Source organism: Miscanthus floridulus, chromosome 18 (genome assembly GCF_019320115.1).
Source record: "Miscanthus floridulus cultivar M001 chromosome 18, ASM1932011v1, whole genome shotgun sequence".
NCBI classification, from domain to species: domain Eukaryota; kingdom Viridiplantae; phylum Streptophyta; class Magnoliopsida; order Poales; family Poaceae; genus Miscanthus; species Miscanthus floridulus.
The window spans coordinates 99,322,464-99,346,760 of NC_089597.1; the positions used below are offsets into that span (position 1 = coordinate 99,322,464).

Consider the following 24,297-nt stretch of genomic DNA (forward strand, 5'->3'; position numbering starts at 1 on the left):
ATCGGTTACTGGCGGAAGCAACCAAACAAAAAGCAACGTAACGGGCCAAAAAGGCCGAACCAAACAGCACCCAAGATTGCCACCAAGTTCCTGTAAAATATTCGGACTCTATAAGCTTGATGAAAAAAAGGAGATTAAAGTTGGAGTTTGGTTCCTTTGTAAACGGAGTGAAAATATATAAAATAAAGAACACACGGACGTAATTCTTTTGCCTCCCTTTTGAGATATAAAATAAAGAAAGCGGAGCAAAATAAATAATGTAGCTCTTATCCTTTTCTATTTGATTATTAAGAGTTCTATTTAGAGTACTCAGGAATCTATTTAGAGTAGGATTTCTACTCAATATTGGTCTAGACGTGAGCTATTCTAACTCCTTTGAGCACGGTTATATATATAAGTCTAGACAAAAGAAACTCTCCATTATTCGGTAGTTAGAGGGAGATGGACCAAAAAAATGGATGGACGAAAAAAATTGCCTGAAATTTTACTCTTTATTATTAAGTAAATAGATATAGATATAGATATAGAGATATAGATAAACAATAGTTATAAACAGCAATGTTGCGGCACTTATAGACCTTGCCTACGAAAGCGTCCACAACAAACAAGTACTAAAATATTTCTGTATTGATAAGGTGAAGATATATCTGACTATATATCTGTTATGATCTTCCAATCAAATGAGGTCTAACATGCCAATCAGATGAAATCTAGTACTATAGCAGAGTGGCTGCTCCTTCCCTCCAAGTTGGAAACGCTATTTTTGAAGTGGTCTGATAAAGCTGAAAAATGCAAAAATAATGGCAGGAACCACAACCTTAGGGGAATGAAAGAGGTACTACAGCACCATCCAATGGTATCTCTATTTTAGTAGTGCCAAGTCTAGCATTTGTACAAATAGGAATGATGGTTTGAATTACCAGAATGCAGGGAATCAAATAATGCTGCATTCCACATATGTGAACCTTGAAACCTGCTTCTTCACTTTCTTCAGGTTATCTGTGGGCTGATGCGAAGCTGAAGATACATATGCAACACAGAAAACGTAAAAGCAAGTGTTCAACATAGGAAGTAACTGGTTTCAGAATAGTTGAATCAGATATCATGAGCATAAACACCTCCTGCGTTGTGAAGGGTGTGCCTACGTGAAACCAACCCCAAAAGCATACCAGACCTTTGTCTGTTCAATAAGAATATACAAGATTTCAGCAACACTTAGGCACACTTAAATTATTTTTTTATCTATCAACATTGAGTACTCCCTCCGTCCCTAAATAACTGTCGCTGTTGGTGTGCGTGCCACAAGTTTGACTCGGTTCGTAGAAAATGCGTGCAACTTTTGTATCTCGAAATAAATTTATTAAAAAACTAGATTCAAATATCTTTCCAATGATGCTAATTATGTACCACAAATATTAATATTTTTTAATATATATTTGGTCAAAGTTATTTCTCGGAAAGCGAAAACGACAAATATTTAGGGACAGGGGGAGTATGAATTATGCTTAAATGCTTTGACCTTTAACTGATCTTTCTAACAAATATTGATCTTGCATATTCTTCTCTTCATCCAATGGTGTCCATGGCCAGTATTCTGATCTCCGAGGCATTTTGATCATGGTGGCTATCGGCCTCTATCCGGCCACCTTTCTCTTGGATGATTACGTGGATTTTAGAAAGCAAAGCATGGACACCAAATTGGTCTGGACTAAGGATTTTTTTTATTGATTTATTCCTCTTGAATGAATCGAAATTCAATAAACACCAAATTGGTTATGATTAAATAAATTTCCCATGTATCTTGAGTGTTAAAATTCATAAAAATCTATCTGGTCTCTGAATAGGCCCACGAACTCAAACTGAATGTACCTCTGCAACAGAGTACGTAGACTGCACAACACACGATATTGAACTTACCTAGGGGACAATTTCTCTTTGGAAAACAACGAGATTGAACTTACCTAGGAGAATTCTGTTTCATGCTACAGATCTGAGAGAGAGAGAGGGAAGGTACGCACCAGCAGCCGTAGGGACAGGGCGTGGGGATCGTAGACTCGTGGCTGGTGGGGATCTTCGCAACGGTGCCAAAGCCGCAATGTTCACCTCGCGCCGCACCATAGTTGCTTAACTTTTGCATCGTGCCGCTGCTGCGTGCTGCCGAGGAAAGGGACGTGGAAGGGAGTGTACTGACTACTGAAAGGACCAACAGAGTGGTGGTTGAGAGGAGGCGTCCATTGAATTGCTGCTCTGTCCTCTTCGGTGCTTGCAAAGCGGAGGAGACAAGGCGCCAAGGATCGGATCAGCCCCCGTCGTTGTTCCTCCCTCCGCGCTCATCAATGCGCTTCGTTCTCGCCGCGGGAGCTGCACTCCTACATTACCACGGCGCCCCTATATTTAGCCACAGCCACGGCGATCACCTCCCCAACCAGAACCTCCTTGTCGCCGGCGATCCCTCCAATCCGTCGCCCACCCAACGTCTCCTCCGACCCCGTCGACTCGCGCTCCGAACCCGGACCACGGATTCGACCCCAATGGTGCGCTCCTTTCTTAAACCCTTTAATTTGTCTCCGTCAGGGTTTCGTTGTATTTGGATTTTGGTGTGCGAGAGCGACGTCGCTGTCGAATCCTCGATCCGCTCCGATCTGCCGTCCCAGGCGGCCAGGCCGTCGTAGTCCCTACCCCAGCTTCAAGCTTGTCCTCGTTGGCGACGGTGGCACTGGTAAGGCTCATGATTGTTGTTAGCAGTTTATCGGTAGCGCTTCAATGTTGCCGAACTTTTGACAAACTGTGCCTCTTGTTTATCCCATCTTGCAGGGAAGACGACGTACGTGAAGAGGCACATCACTGGGGAGTTCGAGAAGGGATACGAACGTGACCATCAAACATTTAATTTGTTTCTTGTATATGGATAGACCGCCTAACTGTCTGATTGATCTATTTGTTCTTGATCTGCCTTGACGATTTGCAGCAACAATCGGGGTGGAGGTGCGCCCTCTGGACTTCACCACGAGCCACGGCAAGATAAGGTTCTACTGCTGGGACACGGCCGGCCAGGAGAAGTTTGGCGGCCTCCGTGATGGATACTAGTAAGAACCTTACAACCAACTAGTTCTTCACTTCATTCAGATGTTGCAACTTGACATTTAGCAGTTGCCATCCTGATTTTTCTCGCTAGTAAGTTCAAAGGAAATGTTTGGACAAGTATTCTGATGGGCCCTAGTATTTACATACAACTATTAGTCGAATGCTAACTACATTACAATCTTTTGCTTCACATTGTCTGGTCTTACCAAGAACAAAATCATTGATTATTTGATAGCATCGGTTGAGTACTCACAATGTAGATCAACATGGAGATCAGCTTGAATAGCTTGAATTGGTAGAAATCAATGCAATAAATGTCAAGTGATTTTTTTGAGATATTTTTTTGATGTAAGCTTCTGGGTTACAACGAAGTCAAGATGATGTGGTGATCCAATCCTCAGAGATTAATATTTTCTCATGCAAGCTAAGTTGCCTAACTGATGTAAGCTAATAAACAAAGACAAACAAACAAATAAGCAAGCTAATAAGTCCCAGAGGATACAGATTAACCCGTTGAGCAGCGTTGACAGCTGGAGTAGGTCCAATGTGGTAACCATAGAGAGACAGTTATACTAGAACCGGTTGAGGTCCCTGAAAGAACTGAGACTAGATGATTTACTCATGGATTTGTCAGGCTTAGTGACTCTAAAAACTGTGAGATGCATTATCAAGGGTTAATATTTGCTCATATGTTTCAATCATGCAGCATCAATTGTCAGTGTGAAATCATCATGTTTGATGTCACCTCAAGGCTCACCTACAAGAATGTTCCCACCTGGCACAGGGACATCAGCAGGTAAAAATTTTACCTTTTGAATTGCTCACATGCCTCTTGTTTTGGTGTCCTGAATTGATCTGGTACATCTTTTATTTATTGTGCATATTAGGGTGTGTGAGAACATCCCGGTTGTCCTGTGCGGAAACAAGGTGGATGTGAAGAACTGGCAGGTGAAGGCCAAGGCGGTGACTTACCACAGGAAGAAGAATCTCCAGCACTATGAGATCTCTGCCAAGAGCAACTATAACTTCGAGAAGCCTTTTCTCTACCTTGCAAGGAAGCTCGCAGGGTGGGTATTGTCGTCATTCTGTTTCTCTTGATTGCAATGCATATGCTATAGCAACACCAAACGATTGGTAATCTGATGCACGAGTGTAAATGCAGGAACATGGACGTCAAGTTCGTCGAAGAGTTAGCCCTCGTCCCTGCCGACGTGACCATCGACGTTGCTGCGCAGCAAAAGTAAGTCATTATTATTCAAGCAAACATGTATACCTGACGACGACACTGATTTACCATGCTGCATACTGTCACGCACAGCCAGAAGGATAGGTCGCCGGCGTGCATGCGCGGCTGGGAGCACGGCGACGGCGCCGCCTCGAGCAGATAACGGAGAGAGACCGAGAGGATTCGGAACTGGTATTTTCTTATTCGTTGACCTCCCAACCACCCACACAACGAGTATATGAGTTAGGTCTTACAATTAAACGGGCCAAGCCCAAACAAAACATCCACGCGGCTTGCAGGCCGGCTAACAGGCCATTTCAGCTAGTGCAGACCAAACCACGAAGGTCAGCCGGAGGCCTGGTCGTGACATCTCCCCCTCCTTAAGCAGCAGCGCGCCCTCGTGATGCAGAAGCAGCAGGCTGCAGCAGTGAGGAAGGTACATCCGTAGCTCGCTCCCAGGTAGCCCAATGTACTGGACAAGACTCACGCTGCAACAAGGCAACCGGTACCACCCGGTGACCCACCAGATGAAGCCGCTGAGCCAGGACCTGGGATGGTGGAAGATCTTCCAACACGTAGAGAAGTCGAAGTTCATCATCAGTAGACAGACTGGTGTTCGGAGGTAAAGCCTTCTTGAGCTGGGAGACATGCAACACAGGATGAATGTGACTATTAGCAGGTAACTGAAGTTTGTAGGCTACTTTACCAACGGTTTGGAGCACCAGATATGGTCCGAAGTACTTGTAGCTGAGCTTTTGGTTGGTACGACGAACAACAGACTGCTGTATATGTGGTTGCAGTTTGACATAGACCCAATCGCCCACAGCAAAGGTTCTTTCTTGGCGATGCTTATCTGCCTGATGTTGCATGCGCTGCTGTGCCCGAGCTAGATTCTGTTGGATGTGGTTCATCATAGTATTTCTGGACTGAAGCCAGTCATCCAGATCAGAACTGTGCAAGTGTTAGTGGAGGTGATGCCGAAGTGTTTAGGTGGATGACCATACAAGGCTTCAAAGGGTGTGTGACCATGTGCCGAATGATAGGTCGTATTATACCAAAACTCAGCCTGTCGACAGAATATCGTCGGCAGTCCACCGAGGGGCACCCCGCGATGGTAGATTGATCGGTAGAGGAGCGTGTAATCAAGAACAAGAAGGCAACAGAGACACACGAGTTATACAGGTTCAGGCCGTCGGTACGACGTAATACCTTACTCCTGTGGTCTGTTGGTTTGCATTAGCTATCGTATGATTTGCCGTGAATTCGTAGGGGGTCCCTGCCCGCCTTATATAGTCTGGGGGGCAAGGTTACAAGTCGGTTAGATCTGAGAGATAACCGGAAAGTAATAACAGATTACAAGAAACATGGGATCGTACATATCCTATCAGATCTCGTAACATCTTCAGGATATCCTCTCCGTGCCTTGCGGGGGTCGCCGAGCAGAATCGTGCCCCGCAAGTCTCCTTCTTGCAGGCTGGGCCGCCCCTGGAGGCATAGCCCATGTAACCTGCCGTGGGTATCCGGGGTCGTACCCCCCACAGCTAGTCCCCGAGCGCCTTGTACCCATTGTGCAACGCCGTCTTTAGACTTACCGAGCAGGTGCGAACCAAAACCGAGCTGTCCAAATCATGATCCGACCACCATAAGGAGTTGCCGAGCAGTTGTGAGAAACTGCCGAGCAGCATACAACATCGCCGATGTATGTTCTGAACACGGCTTGTCATAAGGGTGTAAGGAGCTCAAATCCAAAATTAAAAATTCCTGCATGGTTAAGTGAAGTGTGCCCACTTAGAATCCGAAAACAATGGTAAAGATACCTGGTTTATCCTTTGGATGCTCGGAGTCTTTCAGAAAAACAAACACATTCACCGCAAGGTGAAGTGTGCCCACTTAGTCCCCGAGCCTGACAGTAGGTGACGTAGTCACGTGGTGCCAGGCTCAGAAATTAGTGAACCGTCCGAGCAGGTAGCCAGTCCCCGAGCGTAGCCTCGAGACAAAAAACAAGCACATTCACCGCAAGGTGAAGTGTGCCCACTTAGTCCCCGAGCCTGACAGTAGGTGACGTAGTCACGTGGTGCCAGGCTCAGAAATTAGTGAACCGTCCGAGCAGGTAGCCAGTCCCCGTGTTTCTGGCGTAGATATCGGATAAATCAAATCGCGGCGAGAAATTCGGAGTAATGGCCGTACAGTATCAGTTACTAAGCCTCATTAAAATGCGGAGAATTCGGAGAATGTGGCGGCGATAAATGAGCGGCGTGGGCTACTGTGACGCGATAGCCCAAGTTGCGGCCCATTAAACCATTTTGGAGGAATCGATGTAGCGCTGATCGCGGGAACGGTTTCCCAAAAATCCTCAGAGTCAAGGCAGAGTGGGGGAAGTGCTTTATAACCGCGCCGCCACACACATCGCCTCCTACCTCTGTCAAGCCACCCTGCTTCCTGCCTTCGCAATCCCTGTGCTTCACCTTCCGCACCAATCGCGAGCATTCGCCTCCAACCCGAGGACCAAACCATAGGAGATGGCGCCAAAAAAAGGAGCCGCAAAGCCGAAGAAAGTGGCCACCGGAGCCAGCCGCGATGAGGAGTGGGTGCCGTCGAAGACGTCAGCGGCGGATCTCGATAAGATGGTGGCGGCGGGCGTTCTCCCCGACCGTCTTACTGCTGGATGGCGGCCAGCTAGTGGTGAGCCCTTCCCGACACCACATACTGATGAGGCTGTAGTATTTGAGGATTATTTCTGGCGAGGATTAGGGTTTCCTGTCCACCCTTTTTTGAGGGATCTTATGGAGTTTTGGGCGATTAGCCTCTGTAATCTGCACCCCAACACCATTCTGCATGTTTCTATCTTTATCCATTTCTGCGAGGCATTTCTCGGTGTTCTGCCGCACTTCAACCTCTTCAGGCACTTGTTCTGTCTGAAGAAGAAGGGGGGTAGCGGTTCCAAGGTGGTCGGCGGCGTGTACCTGCAGCTCAGGGATGGGATGGCCAGCGAATATATCAACGTTCCGCTGAATACCTCCCTGAAAGGTTGGAACTCTAGATGGTTCTATATCAAACAAAGTCACCCATTGATTCGATGCGACGTCCACCACATCCCGGTTAACCATAGTAACTGGTCGGAGAGACCCAACAACGCTGACATGGAGCAAGTAATGGAACTTCTGGAATTGAGTAAAGGCTTGGAGCTTAGGGGTGAACTGGTTGCTAGCTAGTTTCATAGTTTCGGCGCATCCAACCCTGCAAAGAGAGGGCCCACCCGGCATTTGACTATAAAGGTGACAACGACGGTACCCGTGAAAACACAGACCGTCTGACGAAGAAGGAAGTGATAGACCGTGCCATGGATCTATTTACTTCGAATGTCTCGTTCAGCTGGCCAAAAGGAACGAAGGCTTTCAACTGCACCAACCCGCCTCCTCAGGTAACCATTTCGCTTCGCATCTATCAGGCATTAATTGCCGAGCATAGGACTGACTCACTTATGAAAAGATTCATTCGCAGGATAGGGCAATATACTTTTCAGACGTGCCGAGAGCCGATTGGCCAAAAGGAGTAGATCCTCGGCGGCCACTGCAGCATGAAGAGGGTGAGCCGAGCTCCTCATCGGATAGTCCATCCCCAGTGTTAGAGAAGGTCCGTGGGAAGAGACCGGCAGTAGACGAGCCGGTCCAAAAAAGGAGAAAAACCGCCAGCTCTCATGCACACAAACCAGGAGGCATCTCTCTTGGAGAGGACCGAGCAGTTCGGCCACGACGAACTGCTGTGCTGGAGTGGTCGGACGATGACGAGGACCAGTCAGCACTTCTGCCGAGCACGACGGAGGTACCGGCGGATGATGTCGCTCCCAAGCATCGAGCAGGGGAAAGTTATGGTCGGGCAACGGCGGACGCCCCGGCGATGCAAACTACCGAAGTCCCCGAACAACGCACGGAAGGTGGGGCCTCCGAGCACCAAGAAGAGCGGCAGCCTGCTGCGGAGGCGCAGGAGTCCTCCCACAAGGCCGACCAAGCAGCCGCTGCCTGGGGGGTCAGGCAGGCATCGCCGATTCAAGAAAATCAATCGGAAGACCAAACCGTGAGTATATTTGCCTTGGAGTAATTATATTGTTCTTTGATTTCACCTTGTTTCTGAGAAGCCGATATTACGCAGTGCGACGCCGAGGCCCGTGACCTCAGAAGAAAAAACGACGACTGCGCCCGTCCGGGAGTCCCCTAGTGCTGGACGAACAGTGGACGGGCCAGCCGCCGCTCCCAGCAGACCCAGTGATGGTGAATCGTTGGCGCACACTGACCGGCGCGTCGGCGACCGCAACCGCGGCTACGACCAAAAAAGTCGTTACCTTGGAAGCGGAAACTGTGGCTGTTGTTGATGCGCCAGAGGTTACCGATGCGACTCCGTCAACTGCTGAGGAGCGAACGTCGTCACCCGCAGGGGTGCCAGGAGTGGTCGGAGCGGCGGTCCGACCACGGAGCCCCCCGAAGGTGCCTCAAGTGATGGTGGAGGAGGACGAGGTCGTGGAGATCGAGCGTGCCGCGCCTGAGCCCCAGTCCGTCCGGATTCTCTGGAAACGCGGGGAAGAGGTGTTAGTCGTCGAGGAAGAAAACACCACCAGAGAGATAAAGAGGTTGAAATCCGCCGTCGCTGGAGTAATGACTCAAATCGAGGTGAGTGCCACGCCAATAACACCGATATATGTTGTCGGAAGATCAAGGTTTATCTCTTGCATTGTTAATCCGCAGGGGATAGCTCGGACAGCCGACCAACGGCACCAACTGATAAAGAGGATGGAGCCCCTCGCCGAGGAAAATAAGATACTCCGGAGGCTTTAAGTCTTTCGGAGAAAAGTATTCAGAGGGCCCAGCGCGAGCTGGGACCTTGCGGAGTCGAATTCGCGGGACCTTGAACATCAAAATGGGGTTCTGTCCGAGCGACTAACGGCTTCGTCCGAGCAGCTGAAGAAGACATCCGAGGAGCTGGCAATTGTATCCGAGGAACTTAAGAAGATGTCCGAGCAGTTGAGCAAGAAAAACGGGGAACTCGATAGTAAAACTGAACAGCTCGACCGGAAGTGCCAGCAGTTGGAGGATGTATCCAAGCTGAAATCCGGTATTCTTTTTCACATAATGTGCTTTGTAGTAAGTGGCCGTATATTTTTTCCATTTCTTATCTTTTGTGCTTGCAGAGCAAGATGCAGAACTCGACCAGCTTCGCCAGACCGTCGAACAAATCCGACAAGAGAAAACGAAGGAGTCGGAGCGAGCCGACAAACTGGCTCGAAGAATTGAAAGGTAGGTTTCCCCTGATCGGAAGTGACGCCGTAATACTTTTTTACCGTGATGAACCATTGTAATTCTTGCAGATTATCGACATAAAACCAAGGCACAGTTCGATGTGCTGGTGCAAGAAGCCAAAGTCCAGAAGGACAACTTCAACACTATAACTGCCGCAATAAAACCAGTGCTGGACTGCGTCGACGTTGAACCGACGCCCCGTCCTGATGGTAGGCAGCAAGGGCCAGACACCATCGTTCAGAGATGCAAGGCAGCGTGGGAGAACTTCAAAAACTTCAATCGCGACTGCCGTTTTGACCGCCGCTACTCATGCCCTTGCGGTGGTTCGGTCCCATTATCCGTCCGTCGACATCTAGTCGATAGGTGGTGGGTTCGCCGATGGGCTGAGCGACGCGCAGACCCAGCAGCTGGAGGATGACGTTGAGGATGTGGCGAAAGTGCTTGTCGGCGATATAGACCTGTTTGGCGAGACAGAAGCTGTTGGCGAAGCTTAAAGAACTGCTCGGATATTACCGCCTGTAATACTTGATTTGTCTGGCTATGAAAAATCTGTGTATTATCAACCCGATGCACTTTTTCCCAATATAAGCTGTGTTCGATCATTTAGTTTTCACTGAACTAGATGCCTTAGTTAGGTCGTGATCCGTAACGCATAACGCGGAGCCCATGCGTATGTTGGAGAAATAGGCGTTGTCATAAGACCGTGTCCTACCGCCCAACACGCAGAGCACCGAGCTCATGGTACGTTTGGTGGGATGTTAGAGCCTTGGTGTCCTCCAGAATTACTATTGCGAAAAAACGTTCTGCCCAGCAGCCAACTTGAGTAACGTGGCGAGAGAAATGGCTAAAGCGATGTCCGAGCGGTTAGTTCATATCTGAAATCTAGGCCTTGACTAGCCCATAGTCCATAACGTCGAGCGCAGAGGCGCTGACACGTGTAGGATGAACAGGCATTGCCAAGGAACCGTAGCCGACCAACCATTAACGCAGAGGGCTAGAGCCCCTAAGCACGTGTAGGATGTAGTCTGGGACTGGTCGTTTTCCATAGAAAATAGAAGGAAAAAAAGGTGTGCTGTTTGACGATCGGCGGGCTATGTTGCGAAAATTGGGAGTGCAACACCGTCGTTGTTTTTGTAGAAAAACCTACGCGACCCAGAGGAAGCATAGTAGGCGTTTTTTGGAAAAATCGTGTTCGGTGATTGGGAGTTGATGTGTTCGTCGAATGGAGATGTCGTTTTCAGGCGAATTGGAGAGGTCGTGTTCGGCGAATTGAGAGGTCGTGTTCGGCGAATTGGGAGGTCGTGTTCGGCGAATTGGAGAGGTCGTGCTCGGCGATTTGGAGAAATCGTGCTCGGCGATTGGAGAATCGCGCTCGCTCGGCGATTGGAGAAATCGTGCTCGGCGATTTGAGAAATCGTGCTTGGCGATTGGAGAATCGTGCTCGGCGATTGGAGAAATCGTGCTCGGCGATTGGAGAATCGTGCTCGGCGATTTGGAGAAATCACTCGGCGATTAGTTGCGTACTAGTCGAGCGTATTGGAGGCCGTCGCGGAGTGGCTTATATCCCGCTAACGGTAGTTGAAGCTTATGATGAAGGAAAAAATGTAGAGAAATTATGGAGACCAGAACTTTATTAATATTAAAGTAAAGAATACATATCTATGTTATTTCAGGGGTAGAAACGTATAAGGTGCTCTATGTGCCAGGAGTTGGGAACATCGAGTCCATCTAAGTCGCATAAGCGATAAGACCCTGGTCGAGTAACACCTTTTACGATGTAAGGGCCCTCCCATGGTGAAGACAGCTTGTGAAGCCCTTCGGTTTTTTGTTTTCTGACGTAAGACGAGGTCGCCGATCGCGAACGAACGACCTTTGACGTTACGGTTGTAATACCTCCACAGACCTTCGATGGTACTTGGCTGTGCGAACGCAAGTAATCAGACGTTCTTCCTCTGCCCGATCAATGTCTTCTGTCCGAACAGCTGTGGCCTTGGTCTTCATCATAGTTTTCCTACTCTAGGGTGCTCGGAATGCAATATCCGCTGGAAGTATGGCCTCTGAGCCGTAGACCATAAAATATGGAGATACGCCGGTACTGCGACTAGCTTTGAGTGCGCAGTCCCCAGACCACAGCTGGTAGTTCTTTGAGCCATCTGCCCGGGTGCTTTTCTTCTTCTTGATAGAGCCTTTTCTTGAGGGCGTCGAGGATCATACCGTTAGCTCGCTCGACCTGACCGTTAGCTCTAGGATGAGCAACGGAAACGTATTTAACAGAGATGCATCTGTCCTCACAGAAGTCCCAAAAATGATGGCCGGTAAAGGTTGTACCCGAGGTCGGTGATGATGCTATTCGGGAGACCGAATCTGTGTACGATGTCTTCAAAGAGCTCGACTGCTTTCTTAGCAGTAGCTGCGACGAGTGGTTTGTACTCGATCCACTTGGAGAACTTATCAATGGCGACGTACACGTACCGGAAACCTCCTGGCGCAGGTTTGAAAGGCCCGATCATATCCAGTCCCCAGCATGCGAAAGGCCAGGAAGCTGGAATGGTCTGTAATTCTTGTGCCGGCACATGTATTTGCTTGGCGAAAAATTGACACCCCTCACATCGTCGAACGAGATCTTCTGCATCGGTAATAGCCGTGGGCCAGTAAAAACCTGCCGGAAAGCTTTGCCGACCAGTGTTCTTGAAGCCGCATGATTGCCACAGGAGCCAGAGTGAATTTCAGAATAGTAGCTTCACGCCGTCGTCTTGGATGATGCACTTCTGCAGTATCCCTTCCTTGGCACTTTTCCTCATCAGGCTACCGTCCACCAACACGTAGTGCTTACTTCGGCGAATTAGTCGTTCGTTTTGATTTTGTCGGTGGGTACTTCGCCGTTGGAGAGGTATTTGATGAACTGTTCCCTCCAATCGGTGACCTACGAAGGTATCATGAGTACCAACTGCTCGGCAGGGGTTACTTCTACAACTTCCTTGTCTTCCTTAATGGATGGTGTCAAGAGGTCCTGAACGAAGACCCCCGGCGGAGCCATGGTGCGAGAAGATCCTATCTTCGATAGCTGGTCGGCTATTTGATTTTGATCCCGTACCACGTGAGTGGTACTCGATGCCGTAGAATTTCCCTTCAATCTTACTGATTTCGGCGCAATAAGCATCCATTTTCTCACTGGAACAGGACCAATCTTTATTAAGTTGATTGATAACCAGCGCGGAATCCCCGTATACCATGAGGCGTTTTACGCCAAGCTCGACGGCTATTCGGAGGCCGTGGAGACATGCTTCGTATTCCGCGGCGTTGTTGGAGACCGCGAAGTGTATGCGAAGAACGTATCTGAGTTTATCCCTGTTGGTGTAATGAACAGAATGCCCGCACCAGCACCATTGATGTTAAGGGCGCCGTCGAAGTACATCACCCAGTGCTCGGGGCAAGTGGCGGCAATGGGTTCTTGGATCTCGGTCCACTCGGCGATGAAATCAGCAAGCGCCTGCGACTTAACTGTTGGTCTGCTTCTGAAATCAATGGAGTAAGTGCCGAGCTCCACGGCCCATTTGATGATACGGCCATTGGCCTCTTTATTGCGGAGAATATCCCCAGAGGGAACTCTGTGACCACGGCGATCTTGTAGTATTCGAAGTAATGTCGGAGCTTTCGTGAGGTAATCAAAATTGCATATAACAGTTTTTGCACCTGAGGATAACGAGCTTTGGGCTCATTAAGTACTTCGCTGATGAAATAGACCGGGCGTTGCACCTTGTAGGCGTGTCCAGCTTCCTCGCGTTCGACGACAATAGCCGTACTGACAACGCGGAGAGGTGGCGGCGATGTAAACCAGCAGAGTTTCATCTGGTCGTGGTGCTGTCATGATTGGAGGTTTTGTTAGGAACAACTTGAGCTGCTCGAAAGCTGTATCTGCCTCCTCTGACCAAGAAAAAGTTCTCGGAGGCCTTGAGGAGCTTGAAGAAAGGTAGCCCTTTTTCACCGAGACGCGAGATAAATCGGCTTAGCGCAGCCATGCAACCCTGTAAGCTTCTGTATATCCTTGACACACGTCGGCCGCTTTCATGTTGGTGATGGCGGAGACCTTGTCAGGGTTTGGTTCGATGCCCCGAGCGCTGACGATGTAGCCGAGCAGGATACCGGATGGAACTCCAAAATGCACTTTGAAGGGTTCAGCTTCCATCGGTATTTGCTTAGGTTGGAGAAAGTTTCTTCAAGGTCGGTGATAAGATTGTCGGTGGTTCTAGTCTTGACGACTACGTCGTCGATGTAGGCTTCGACGTTGCGGCCGATCTGTTGGTCGAGGCACGTCTGAATAGCCCTTTGGTAGGTCGCGCCGGCGTTCTTTAGTCCGAAGGACATAGTGGTGTAGCAGTATGCACCGAAAGGCATGATGAACGATGTTTTAACCTGGTCTTCCTCCTTGAGGGAGATCTGATGGTAGCCTGAGTAACAGTCGAGAAAGGAGAGCAACTCGCAGCCGGCGGTGGAGTCTACAACCTCGTCTATCCGAGGCAAACCGAAGGGGTCTTTAGGGCAGTGTTTGTTAAGATCAGTATAATCAACACACATTCTCCATTCTTTATTCTTTTTCTTAACAAGAATAGGATTAGCTAACCAATCTGGATGATACACTTCTTTTATAAATCCGGTAGCTAAAAGCCGTTTTATTTCTACCCTAATAGCCTCCTTTTTGTCCGGCGTGAATCGGCGAAGTTTCTGCTTGATCGGCTTAGCGGTCGGCGAGACATTCAAGGAGTGCTCGATCTTCTCCCGTGGTACCCCCGGCATGTCTGCTAGGTTTCCAAGCAAACACATCGGCGTTGGCACGTAGGAAGGAGACGAGCGCGCTTTCCTATTTGGGGTCAAGGTGAGCCCCGATTTTCACCGTCTTGGAAGGGTCGTCGAGGCCGAGGCCGATCTCCTTGACTTCCTTGGACTTGGCGGAGGCCCGGGGAGGCTCTGGGATCTCCATGTCATTAGCAGATGCGGTCTTGGCTTCGGCGACCACGCTGGCCATCTGGATGGAGAGGTCGGTGGCTTCGGCGAGGGCGAGACTTTCTGTCTCGCAGGCATAGGCGACGGAGAGGTTGGCCCACAGAGACAGGACTCCTGCAGGCGAAGGCATCTTCAACACCAGATACGCATAGTGCGGAACGGCCATGAACTTGGTCAGAGCCGGACGCCCTAGTATGGCGTGGTAGGCGGTGTCGAAGTCGGCGACATAAAAGTTGATATGCTCCACTCTGTAGTTGGTTGCCGTGCCGAACTGTACTGGTAGGGTAATTTCCCCAAGTGGTCTAGATGCCCTGCCAGGTACCACGCCCCAGAAGGAGGAGTCTGAGGGCGTGAGGTCTGTTGTCCTGAGTCCGAGCTCCCTTAAGGCCCCGGCGAAGAGTAGATTCAAAGCGCTCCCACCGTCGACGAGGACTTTTCTGAATAGCACCTTCTGGACAGTCGCATCAAGGACGAGGGGAAAATGCCCTGTGTAGGGTATGTCCGCCCACTGGTCGGCTCTGCTGAAGGTGATGGAGATTTCGGACCATGGCGATAGCTGGGGTTGGCGGTAGTTTCTTCTGAGACTACGGCGAGCACTCGTTCGGGCGGCGAGCTTCCGTTCCCTTCTGCTTTCGTTGGAGGCGAAACCCCCGAAGATGGTGGCGACCACCTTGTCGTGGTCCTGGAAGGCGTTATTATTATCCCCTGGTGGTCGGCGTCCTCCGTTCCCACCATTGTCGTCGTTGTACTTTTTCTCCTGGAACTCCTTAGCCAAACCAAGGCAATCTTTCATCTTGTGTTTGGCGTTTTGTGCAGGGGGCACGGGCCGTCGAGGATCTTCTTGTACTGCTCATCGTAGTTACGCTTTGCGCGCGGCTCATTGACGTTGGCAACAAAGTGATCTGGTCGGCGGCGGCGATTCTGACCAGGTTTGAATCCGTCTGGCCGATCACGTCCGCTGTCCTGGTGGAAACTACGGTCGTCGTAGCGGCGATCGTTGTACTGTCGGTTGTCGTTGCGGTCGTCGTGGCGGCGAACGTTGTGCTGTCGGTCGTCGTTGCCGGTCGTCGTGGCGGCGAGGCGGGCGATTAGTGCCCGTATCTTCGTTAAAACGCACCTCCGCTTCCTCGGCGTCGGCGTACTAGGTTGGCGGTTGTGATCATCTCGCCGATGCCGGTAGGTGGCTTTCTATTGAACTTAGAACGGAGTTCTCGATGATGAAGTCCTCGGACGAAGGCGGTGATGACTTCGGCTTCCGTGATGTTGGGAATAGAATTCCTCATCTCGGAGAAACGTCTGATGTAGCTGCGGAGTAGTTTCGGACGGCTTTTGGTTGATGCGGTTGAGATCGTGCTTGGTGCCCGGCCGCCTACAAGTGGCCATGTAGTTGTCGGTGAAAACTCTCTTCAGATCTTCCCAAGAGCCGATGGAGTCCGGGGCGAGGCTTGTGAACCAGCTCATGGCGGCTGGCGTGAGCATAACAGGGAGATAGTTTGCCATGACGTTGGTGTCTCCTCCGGCGGCGCGGACGGCGGTGGCGTAAGCCTGCAGCCACTGAGTTGGGTTCATCCTTCCTTCATAGGGCTCGACTCCGGTGATTTTGAAACCACGGGGCCACTGGAGCGTTCGGAGTGCCCTGGTGAACGCAGGGGGCCCTTCCGGGCTAGCCGGGACCAACATCGGCAGTATTGTCCGGCGACGATCGGCTCCAGAGCTGAGTTCGGGTTGCCGTATTCCTGCTCGTACTCCTGGCGACGTCGTACTTCATCTTCATGGCGCCCGAAACGTCGTTGGTCGATACGCCGTCGTGCGTCCCGAAGGTTGCTGAGGTGCACTCGGGCGTCCTGTTCGACCTCTTGGTCGTGCTAGGCGATGATGCTCGGCGCGGTGGCCTCCAACTCCCCCCTAGGGAGGTGGTGACTGGTCGGCGAAGCGGCTTTGACTGGGGCGGCGATTGGATCTAGGATCAACTGATCGGCGGATCACGCTTGTAGAGCACGAAGGTCTCTGAACTTCTCGGATCTCGTTAACTTGACAGTGTGCCGCTTTAAGCATAGCGGCGACCTTGGCAAGCTCGGGCATCTGCGGGAGGTGAGCAAGCTCGTTGGCAGCCATGGCCAAATTAGCGCTCGGAGTCTTGAAAAACGTCGTGGCCATCAACGCGGAGGAATTCTTCGTTGAGGTTGCGATGGAGGGGCCTTCCTTGTGAATCGAATTGGTTATCACGAGCGGCCTCGGCCATCGCGATGGCGCATTCGTTATCACGCTGTTGCATGCGGTTGGCGTTCCTGTTTTCACGGGCGGCGCGTTCCTCGTCTGTTTCGCCGTTCTAGGGGGGCTGTCGATACTGACGTTGAAAATCGCGCCACCCCAGAAAGGCAGGAGAGGAGGTTGCTTGGTGAAGGTCTCGGCGAGGGGCTCGGTGGATCCTTGAGATTTGGAGTCTGGATTTTCCTCAAGGATAGTTTGGAGAGATGCTCCGAGACCCCGGCCGGCGTGCAGCATGTTGACGGTTGGTGGAAATTGGTCGGCAAGCTGGTCGGCGAATTTGCCCCTCAGGGTGTCCTGATATGTAGTTGCGGTGTTGGCGAGCCCGAAAGGCAGGGCGGCGGGCCCTAGAGTCTGCCGAGCATTGAACATTGACAGATCGGGATCGGAGGGTGCTCGGTGCTGAATAAGGGTGTCCAGAGCCGACTCAGCAATGGAGAGGCAATCGGCGAGTTTTAGGCCGACCCGATCGATAGATTCGATCAGATCGTCATTGTTGACATGCCTCCTCTGGTAGCAAGGAAGCGAGCGGCGGGTGGCTGATGGAGTCGACCCCATAAGTGGTTCCGAGATTGGATCTGCAGTTGCAGGTGCGAGGGTGGTCGGTGCAGAACAGATCTGCACCGGCTCGAGAAGCTCTCCAACTCCGTCGGCGCTGATGACCCACGTGATGGATCCGACCGTGAAGATCTGGCCGGGCTGCGGGAGGGACGAAGGGCCTGCGGAAAAAACCATCTTGTTCGATAAGGAAACAGCACGCACACCCCTACCTGGCGCGCCAACTGTCGACAGAATATCGTCGGCAGTCCACCGAGGGGCACCCCGCGATGGTAGATTGATCGGTAGAGGAGTGTGTAATCAAGAACAAGAAGGCAACAGAGACACACGAGTTATACAGGTTCAGGCCATCGGTACGACGTAATACCTTACTCCTGTGGTCTGTTGGTTTGCATTAGCTATCGTATGATTCGCCGTGAATTCGTAGGGGGTCCCTGCCCGCCTTATATAGTCTGGGGGCAAGGTTACAAGTCGGTTAGATCTGAGAGATAACCGGAAAGTAATAACAGATTACAAGAAACACTGGGATCGTACATATCCTATCAGATCTCGTAACATCTTCAGGATATCCTCTCCGTGCCTTGTGGGGTCGCCGAGCAGAATCGTGCCCCGCAAGTCTCCTTCTTGCAGGCTGGGCCACCCCTGGAGGCATAGCCCATGTAACCTGCCGTGGGTATCCGGGGTCGTACCCCCCACACAGCCAATGGAATCCATTGGGCCCATTTCTGGGGATAGGAATGTACCATGCAGCGGAGATATGTTTCAAGCCATTGATTCAATCGTTCGATTTGGCCATCGGTTTGAGGATGGTAGGCAGAACTCATATTAAGTGTTGTTTCAGTGAGCCTGAATAATTCTTGCCAAAGGGCACTAGTGAAGATTTTATCTCTATCAGAGATGATGATGGAAGGCAAGCCATGCAGTTTGTACACGTGAGCCAAGAAAGCTTGGGCTACAGATAAGGCAGTATAGGGGTGGGCTAAACAAATAAAGTGTGCATATTTTGTGAGTTTGTCAATGACAACAAGGATAGTATCAAAACTTTTGGATTTAGGCAATCCCTCAATGAAATCTAGACTAATGGTGTGCCAAGCACGGGTAGGAACAGGTAGTGGATGCAATAAACCAGGTAATTTGCAGTGTTCAGGTTTAGCTTGGGCATATACCTCATAAGTATTAATGTAATCGGTGATAGACTGCTTCATATGTGGCCAGGCAAACAGTGATTTTACCTTGTGATATGTGGCTGTAATGCCACTGTGTCCTCCCAAGCCACTAGAGTGAAGGGCCAATAAAACAGCTTGCTGTGCTTCCTTATGGTTCCCCAACCAGATTGTGTTTTTGTATTTGATCACCCCATCACTAAGAGTGAAGCCTTTGTCATTGGATCCAGTGATACTGAGCTCAGTGAGCAACTGCTTGGTTTGATCATCTTGCTGATACCCCTCCAAAATGATCTCCAACCACTTGGGAGTGCTGGCAGTGATGGCAGTCAAGGAGATAGGCTCAGCTTGTCTGGAAAGAGCATCTACAGCTTTGTTGTCCAAACCCTTCTTATAAAGGATTTTGTACTGCAAGCCCAATAGCTTGATGAAGGCTTTTTGTTGCATACCTTCATGTAGCTTTTGCTCCCCTAGGTGAATGAGGCTCCTGTGATCAGTGATAATGGTAAATTCCTTGTGCTGAAGGTAAGGCTTCCACTTGGTGATGGCCAAAATGAGTGCCATGCACTCCTTCTCATATGTTGAGAGGGCTTGAGCTTTGGGGCCAAGGGCCTTGCTGAGGTAAGCCACTGGGTGAGAGTCCTGAGATAACACTACACCTATGCCAGTGGATGAAGCATCGGTCTCAACTGTGAAGGCCTTGGTGAAATTTGGTAAGGCTAGCACCGGTGCTGAAATAAGAGCTTGCTTCAAGGTGTCAAAACATGTTTGCAATTGAGGTGTCCAATGAAATAGAACATCCTTTTTCAATAGGTCAGTAAGAGGTCGACTTAGGATGCCATAATTTTTTATGAACTTCCTATAATAACCAGATAGACCGAGAAATCCTCTCAATTGCCTGGTGTCTGATGGTTGGGGCCAGTTAGCTACAACCTCAATCTTCTTAGGATCTATAGCCACACCCTGCCCACTAATGATGTGCCCTAGATATTCTAATTGTTGCTGAGCAAAAGAACATTTAGACCTCTTAAGCAAGAGCTTATGATCATTTAGAATGTGGAAGACTTGCTGCAAATGATTCAGGTGAGCCTCCAATGTTGGATTGTAAATCAGTATGTCATCAACAAAGACTAGGACACATTTCCTCAACAGTGGCTAGAAGATAGTGTTCATCAAAGCTTGAAAGGTAGCTGGGGCATTTGTGAGTCCAAATGGCATGACTCGAAATTCCCAATGCCCACTGTGAGTACGGAATGTTGTTTTGGCCTCATCCTCAGGTGCCAACCGAATTTGATGATATCCTGATCTCATATCTAATTTGGTGAACCAAGCTGCTCCATTCAACTCATCCAAAAGTTCATCTACCATTAGTAATGGATACTTGTTTTTGACAGTGATGTTGTCGAGTTGCCGATAATCCACACAAAAACGCCAGCTGCCATCTTTCTTTTTGACCAAGATTACAGGGGAAGCAAAAGGACTGTGACTGGGCCTAATGATGCCATTGGAGAGCATTTCTTTGATCTGGCACTCAATCTCATCTTTTTGTGTTGGGGAATATCTGTATGGCTTGACATTTACCGGTTTCACTCCAGGGATTAGAGGAATGTGGTGATCAAACTCCCTAGATGGCGGCAAGGAATCTGGATCCTGGAAAATGTGAGCCTGACTATCAACTAACTGCTGTACTAGCAGAGGAATCATGTCTGGAGGTAAGGGTGGTGTTACTGGACACAAATGAATCAACTGAGCTATACCACCCTTCTTGATGAGGCCCTGTAATTTCCTAACTTTGATCTTGGGACAACTGGATAAGGTATCTTTAATGCCCTTTAAGCTGATTCTGCTGCCCTGATAAGAGAACCGCAACAACTTCCTTTTCTAGTGTATCCACATGGGACTGTGTTGTTCCAACCAGTCCATGCCTAACACCATGTCATAGTATTGCAAAGGCAACACACGAGCATCAGTTGTGAATGTGTGCCCTTGAGACCACCAGCTGAAGTTGAGGACCTGATGGGTGCTCTGAAGTTTTTCGCCATTGGCCACAACGACTTGAATTGGAGGAGCAGGCCTCAGGACACAATTGAGGGCGTTTGCCGTGTTGGAGCTAATGAATGTGTAGGTGCTGCCCGAATCAATGAGGATAAGCAGTTGTTGATCTTTGACGATGCCATGGAGCTTGATTGTTTTCTTGCCTGAAACACCCACTGCTGCGGGCTGAGACAGAGCAAACACCGCTTCCTCTTCATCACTAGAATCTGAATCATTCTGATCAGGTGCACTGTCATCTGAGAGCAGCTCCATGAACTCTTCCAAAACATGCAAGGCTACTTTATCTGGACACTTATGGTTGCGACCCCATTTCTCGCCACACTTCATGCATAGACCTTGGGCACGCCGCTGAGCTCGCAATGTGGCGAGCTTGTCTTCCCACTTTGGCTTTGTGTCGGCGATTGGTGGTGCTCCCAGAACACTAGGAATTGCGGCTGGTGGTGGTTTGCCAGAATACTTGTTGTAGTCGCGATAATTGCGCTTGACAAAAAACTTTGGTTGAGATTCCAACACATCAGCCTGCATAAGAGCCAATGACAAGGCCACATCAACTGTTCTCGGCTTATGTAAAACAATAGCAGCACGGATGTCAAGATACAAGCCTTGAATGAATTTACTGACAAAAAACACATCATCTAAATGGTTGTTATGCACCAACACTTTATGCATGACAGTTTGAAATCTATCATAATAATCTTGAACATCCGAGGTTTGCTTAATGCTCAGTAATTCTTGCATGGAGTTATGATATAGATCTTTCCCAAATTTAGATTCAATGGCAATGCAAAGATCCACCCAATTATCCACCCCATGCTGAGCCTCATAGGTTTGTAACCATAAGGCAGCATGCCCTTTGAAATATAAGGTACCATACTGAGCCCAGCGATGGACCAGAACATTGAACATATCAAAGTATTTTTTGGCTTTTTCTTTCCAGACTTTGGGATGAGACCCATCAAATTTGGGAAACTGAGCCTTAGGTAAACGAGATTCAGGATTTGTAGACGCAGTAGGATAATGAACTAGGGAGGTGGAGGGGGATAACTGACCATAGGCTAGGGGATGAGTGAGGATCAGAGTCCCCCCTTCAGTCCCCTGTGGTGATGTGACGACGCCGTGGCCCATGGCCCGCCCCTCTTCCTCGCGCTTCGGGGCCGATGGCGGAGCGTTGTTCGCCTCCCACGCCTCCACGCGCGATGTGAGAGTTCGGATCTCCTTGGTTAACTCGTTGGAGAAGTTATCAACCTCAGGACGCCAGCGATTGAAAGTCTCCATGAGTAGGAGCATGGACTTCATCTGGGCATCGAGCGAGTCAAGCTTTTCCTCAGCCGTCGCCATGCGGGAGGTGAGGGTTGGTGGTTTGGGTTTGCACGCCAGCGAGCAAGGTGATGAGAGTAGAGGTGGTGGCAGATCGAGAGGAAATTAGGGATCTATCGAAGACGGTGACGGGGAAGGGATTGTAGTGGCAGAAAACGGGCGGCGTAGTGGAAGCAGTGATGGTGGAGGTAGGGGAAGGTGGTGGTGGGCGAGCTGAACGGCGACGAGGATGAATCGGGCGGCGGCGGCAATGGAGAAAATCCGATGTATGACCACGCAACACTCTGGATCCAACCGTCGGTAACCGGATTTTATGGATCCAGAATCGGCGGCGGATCGGAAGGCTCTAGTACCAAATGTCACGCCCAGCCAGATGGATAGGTCGCCGGCGTGCACGCGCGGCTGGGAGCACGGCGACGGCGCCGCCTCGAGCAGATAACGGAGAGAGACCGAGAGGATTCGGAACTGGTATTTTCTTATTCGCTGACCTCCCAACCACCCACACAGCGAGTATATGAGTTCGGTCTTACAATTAAATGGGCCAAGCCCAAACAAAACATCCACGCGGCTCGCAGGCCATTTCAGCTAGTGCAGACCAAACCACGAAGGTCAGCCGGAGGTCTGGTTGTGACACATACATTGTTTATAATAGCGCTGAGTGCTTCTCTCTGATCATGGAATGTTTTTCATGGCATGCAGGATTGACAAAGAGATCGAACTTGCTGCAGCGATTCCCCTGCCAGATGAGGACGATGATAACATGGATTGAGCTCAGCCAGATGCTGTGTCAGGCTGCCTTGGTTTAGTTCTAGCTTAGTTGTGTGGATGGTTTCAAGAGTGAAAATCTTATCTCTTTTGGAATCAGTTGTAGCGTCAGTAGTAGGTTAGTTGCTATCGGCTGCTTTAGTGGTTGCTGATGTGTGTGTCCGTCTCAACTCTCAAGGAGACATCTTAGTCTTGGTTGAGTTGTTTGGCTCGCTGCTTGAGGAATCTGATGGAATTCAAATAGGAATGATAAGTTCGTTTATGCTTTAATAATTCTGGGCAGCTTGGACTCACGGGTTGGAAGTTACGCAACACAACGGTTTCGTGGAGCTAAGATTGTGTATCTTCTATTATTTTCGTGGTGCGGCTCACATTACGTATTAAGGGGCCAATTTATTTAATTGAATTCAATTTAAATGGGAATGGTAAGTTACTAATTCCGTTTAGGCTTATTCTGGGACAGTGTGGACTCATGGGTTGCAAGCTGCGCACGGCCACAGGTAACCTTGTTTTTCCTGTTCGCTTGAACTTATCGCTTATCAGTCATGCTGCAATGTTTTTCTCTCACAATAAAATAACATTAGCCGACTTATCAGCCACAAAAACCATCAGCCGAACTTTCATGCTCATAACCAAACCAAAGGGCATGTCCTTTTCACACGTGGACCAAATACGTAGAGCGATTCGGTAAACCAGGTGCATAGGACGAGAAAGGGGTAGAGGCAATGGCTTCATGGCAACGTGACTACATGGCATTGAGAGCAAAGTTATGGTGGTGATAATGCATAATCATGCTTGTAATGGAAAGATTAAGGTGATCATGTAATTAGGGTCGTGACACATCTATCTATTGACCCTAAGAGCATCTCCAGCAATCCCCCATTCCTAACCCCCATTGAGAAAAAAACTGTTATTTTAGAGATCGTGTAGCTCTAGCAGTTTCCTTGTTTTTCCAAAAATCCTTAAAAAAAAGAAGAAAGTATCCCTCTTTCTATAAGATTTAATGAAAATTAATAAATCTTTTAATATAATTGCTATGCTTAGTGTGTGACTCGTTAGTTTTTTCTTTAGGGTCAAAAATAAAAAAAAATTGTCTGAACTCTACTAAAAATAGAAAAAAACTTAGTAATGATAGAAAATTAACTAATAACCAACCTATTGCTTCGTATTGTCGAGATCCTAACTCAGAAACAGTCACTATGTGAATAAATACATCTATCAAAAATGAGTAAGTCCAACCCCAATGAGAAAAAAAATTTCTCAGTCTCTCGAATTATAGCCTTCCACCCCTCAAATAAAGGGGAGACCTCTCCTCCCCCAATCCACTATTTTTCTCATTGGGGATTAGATTTTCTCGTTTTGCTGGAGAGAGACCTTCAAAATCTTAAAACACGTTTTGTATCTCCCCCCATAACTAGTTTTTGGGGTTGAAGTTTTCTCCTGCTGCTGGAGATGCTCTAAAGCACATCATCATATGAGCATGAAAAGTGCAACTCGTAGGGGCACGCTTCTAGTGGCACATCTTTGAGAATCAGGCCTTCCCATTTTAGCAAACCATGTACCCTCCAGT

General features: G+C 49.2%; 1 protein-coding gene across 1 annotated transcript; it reads left to right on the plus strand.

Annotated features, from left to right (window-relative positions):
* Positions 1–2,238: 2,238 nt before the first annotated feature.
* LOC136524256 (GTP-binding nuclear protein Ran-3-like) lies at positions 2,239–23,035 on the plus strand (the record flags this gene model as incomplete). Its single annotated transcript, XM_066517693.1, has 7 exons — positions 2,239–2,719; positions 2,815–2,871; positions 2,969–3,086; positions 3,791–3,880; positions 3,972–4,151; positions 4,247–4,324; positions 22,662–23,035. Coding segments are annotated over 7 exons (1,074 nt in total), but the record flags the coding sequence as incomplete, so codon positions are not given.
* Positions 23,036–24,297: the final 1,262 nt, after the last annotated feature.